The sequence below is a fragment of the Acyrthosiphon pisum genome, chromosome A1 (assembly GCF_005508785.2).
Source record: "Acyrthosiphon pisum isolate AL4f chromosome A1, pea_aphid_22Mar2018_4r6ur, whole genome shotgun sequence".
NCBI lineage: Eukaryota > Metazoa > Arthropoda > Insecta > Hemiptera > Aphididae > Acyrthosiphon > Acyrthosiphon pisum.
The window spans coordinates 23,374,722-23,378,423 of NC_042494.1; the positions used below are offsets into that span (position 1 = coordinate 23,374,722).

At 29.4% G+C, this 3,702-nt stretch overlaps 1 protein-coding gene across 1 annotated transcript; it reads left to right on the forward strand.

The window, feature by feature from the left end:
* Positions 1-1,082: 1,082 nt before the first annotated feature.
* Positions 1,083-1,672, forward strand: LOC103310296. The gene has a single exon (XM_029486819.1). It carries the CDS (start codon positions 1,122-1,124, stop codon positions 1,632-1,634), a length of 513 nt encoding a protein of 170 aa, XP_029342679.1. The 5' UTR covers positions 1,083-1,121; the 3' UTR covers positions 1,635-1,672.
* Positions 1,673-3,702: the final 2,030 nt, after the last annotated feature.

Below are 3,702 nucleotides of genomic sequence, written 5' to 3' on the forward strand. Positions count from 1 at the left end.
ATTAATTCTTAGGTTTAAAAAATTGAAAATAGGTTTAAAAATGTGTATCATCTACCTAAGTTTAAGTGGTTATATATTATCTATAATATACAAACTGGATTGGTTAGGTAATTCATAATATGTTTATTTTATTACATTATTCAAATACTTATACATTAATTATATTGATTAGGTATTAATATTATTATTTATTATATTAATTATATTAACTATACATTAATGATTATTCAACTTAAACTAATAATACTTTATTGAATCATATTGTACTGCCAGGGAACAGCCCCATCTCCCATAAAAAAATCAGCAAGTCCATCTCGCTTAAGACGAGCTCCTTGAATAAAGTTTCTCTCTTGTGTGGCGCATAATGGTAATAAGTTCTCAGAACTTTGACCAGTTCTCCAATTTCCAGAAATGATACATTGATTTTCATGATCTTCTACATCAACTGTTATGCAAGGTTCACAATTGTTCTTTCTAATCCAATTATGCAATGCACATGCAGCTTTTATAAGTTTTATTGTGGTGTGTGGTGCAAGAATTATGGGTCTTCTGAAAACCCGAAAACGACTTGAGAGTATCCCAAATGCATTTTCAACTATGCGTCTGGCACGAGATAATCTGTAGTTGAACACTTTTTCTTTGACTGGTTGTTGAAATTTACGAGGATACGGTTTCATCAGATAGGTTTTTAGTTGAAATGCTTCATCACCTAATATCACACTTTCAGGAGGAATTTCTAATTTACTATTTTCAATTGCTTTCATTAAATTTGATTTGGCGAAAATCCCTCCATCTGATTGGCTCCCGTAGCTGCCAATATCAACACATGTAAAATTGTAGTTACCATCAACCAAAGCTAGTAACACAATACTAAAAGTAGGTACCCTTATAATTATAATATTGTGAGTGAGTATTTGGTGGACATTGAATCACTATATGCTTCCCGTCCAGTGCTCCTATGCATGATGGGAAATTCCATTTGATATCAAATTCGTTTGAAATATTTTTCCACTCATTTTGGTTTTTTGGTACCTTTAAAATTAAATAAGAATATAACTATAGTTAAAAATGAATATGTAAATTTTGCAGATATTATACAATAATTAATATTATTTTTACAGATGGCAGAAGTAGAATGTATAAATGAAACCTCAAACTCGAATAATGAAAAAGAACATGAAGAACATATCACTTCAACACCTGTCAATATTCGAAAGAGATCAAAAAACTTTTTAAAATCTAATAAAAATAAAAAAATAGATACTTCTTTAGACGACGCAGTTAAAGCACTCAGAGAAGTTTCATCATCACACACATCAAATAATGAGTTTGGTATGTTTGGACAACTGATTGGTCTTCAGTTGTCCAAACTTCCGTTAGAAGAGGCTCTTGTCTTACAACAAGAAATACAATTAAAAATTAACGAAGCACGTATTCGTAGTGTTCGTAATTTAACTAGTTCACCTCTCTCAACTTCTGTAGATTGCTTACCAAATACTTCCAACAATATATACCATTCAAAAAGCCCTGTTTATGAGGAATCATATTCTGTGATTGATAATATACAAAGATCACCAACTACAGGTACATACTTTATGAATTGGGCTCCCGAGGACAGCTTTACAGATGATTAATAAAGGTAATTGTATACCATGCCTAATGAGTTATAAAGTTATTAAGCTTACTATTTTTTATTTTTTTTTTTAAATTGTATAATATTGATTTGTCAAAAAAGTCACAGTTGTTAATTATTCTAATATTGTTATGTTTTTATGATTTATAATATTATTATGTTGATATGACAGGTTGTCAAATGTTTAATAAAGTTAATTGTATACCATGCCTAATGAGTTATATAGTTATTAAGCTTACTATTTTTTTTATTTTTTTTTTAAATTGTATAATATTGATTTGTCAAAAAAGTCACAGTTGTTAATTATTCTAATATTGTTATGTTTTTATGATTTATAATATTATTATGTTGATATGACAGGTTGTCAAATGTTTAATAAAGTTAATTGTATACCATGCCTAATGAGTTATATAGTTATTAAGCTTACTATTTTTTTTATTTTTTTTTTTAATTGTATAATATTGATTTGTCAAAAAAGTCACAGTTGTTAATTATTCTAATATTGTTATGTTTTTATGATTTATAATATTATTATGTTGATATGACAGGTTGTCAAATATTTAATAAAGGTTTATACCAGAAAGTAAAACAGATTTATTTGAATTTAATAATGTACATGGAGTTTCATATTACACCTATTTATATTTTTACCTCAATATAGTTCTTCAATGCTTCATATATAGCATCAAAAACTTCTGGTAAAAATTTGCTGATACTACACTTTGGAACCCTATACATGTATTGCAGTGTTGCTAGTGAATCTCCAGTAGCTAAATATCGACAAGCGATTTGCAATTTCAATTTGGCTGGAAGAGCCATCCTCATAACACTGTTTTGTCTCTGAATTTTATTATTGACCTAAATAAAATAAAAAGTTAAGTAAGTCTTTAAGTCATTGATGATAATTTGGGAATAAACAAAATATGTAACATAATATATACCATTTCAAGTAATGTGTTGAACATATTTTCGTTCATTCGTAAAAAGTTATAAAAACTTTGTGTGTCTTCAGCAGCAAGTTCCTTAATGAGAGTGTTGGAAATTCCTAAGGCAGATCTTCTTCCTATCCATTTTCTTACCCATTCTCTTTTTCTACTTTTAGTTTTTTGTTTTTGTTTCAAAACAATCATCTCACCAATGACTCTAATCATTGCACTTACCACTGGTTCGGACATTATTAATTTAGATGGTCATTTAAATATTAAATAACGAATAATAATTAATTAAAACAAAATCAAATTAAGTTTAAAAACTTCAAGATGTAAGCACTTAAATCAAACAAACAATTCAATAGTTCTACGAAAATCATCCACTGCCAGTGGCTATCACTATCACCATAGCGTCAATGTGTATACGGTATACCTCGTGTGACAGTAGCTGTCATGCAATCACATGACAGTGGTATCACGACAGTACTGCCGCCATGTAAATGAGCCTTAAGTCTACTGTCTACTGTATAAAAATAAAATATACCATTAGCTCTTAAAAGCAGTAATTTATTATTATTATGGGAAAAGAAAGTGCATGCATGACTTGCATTGAAGATGAAACTGTCATGATAACTTCCTGGCCATCGAGCCACCACATCATAAATTTCCATTTAAGGACCACTAACCACCTATATTTTTTTAGAAAACTTATTAATTTTTGTAATCATTGTTTTTTTTAATTTGAGGAATTTTTTATGTTGTTACTTGAACATTTAATGAAAACCATCCTTTTCTATTTCTAAAAACTTCCCCATTAGGACCACCTGGGTTTTGTATCTTTATATGGGTACAGTCAATACAAGCACCAACTCCGGGCATTCCAGCGACATCGTAAAATTTCTGTTTCACAACATCCCACTCATTTTCTGTTTGAGGAAATTTAATGTAGTTTCTGGCCTTAGTAGCAATTTGGTGAGAAATTCTTTTAATAATTCGGGACACAGTACTTTGATGAATCCCTCTCAGATCACCACAGACAGCCTATAACAATATATTGATACTACACAAATCTAAAAATCTCTAAGCTATATAGCTACAGGATGCTGAGTGATCCATTTAAGTGTCTACACTCATTTTTAA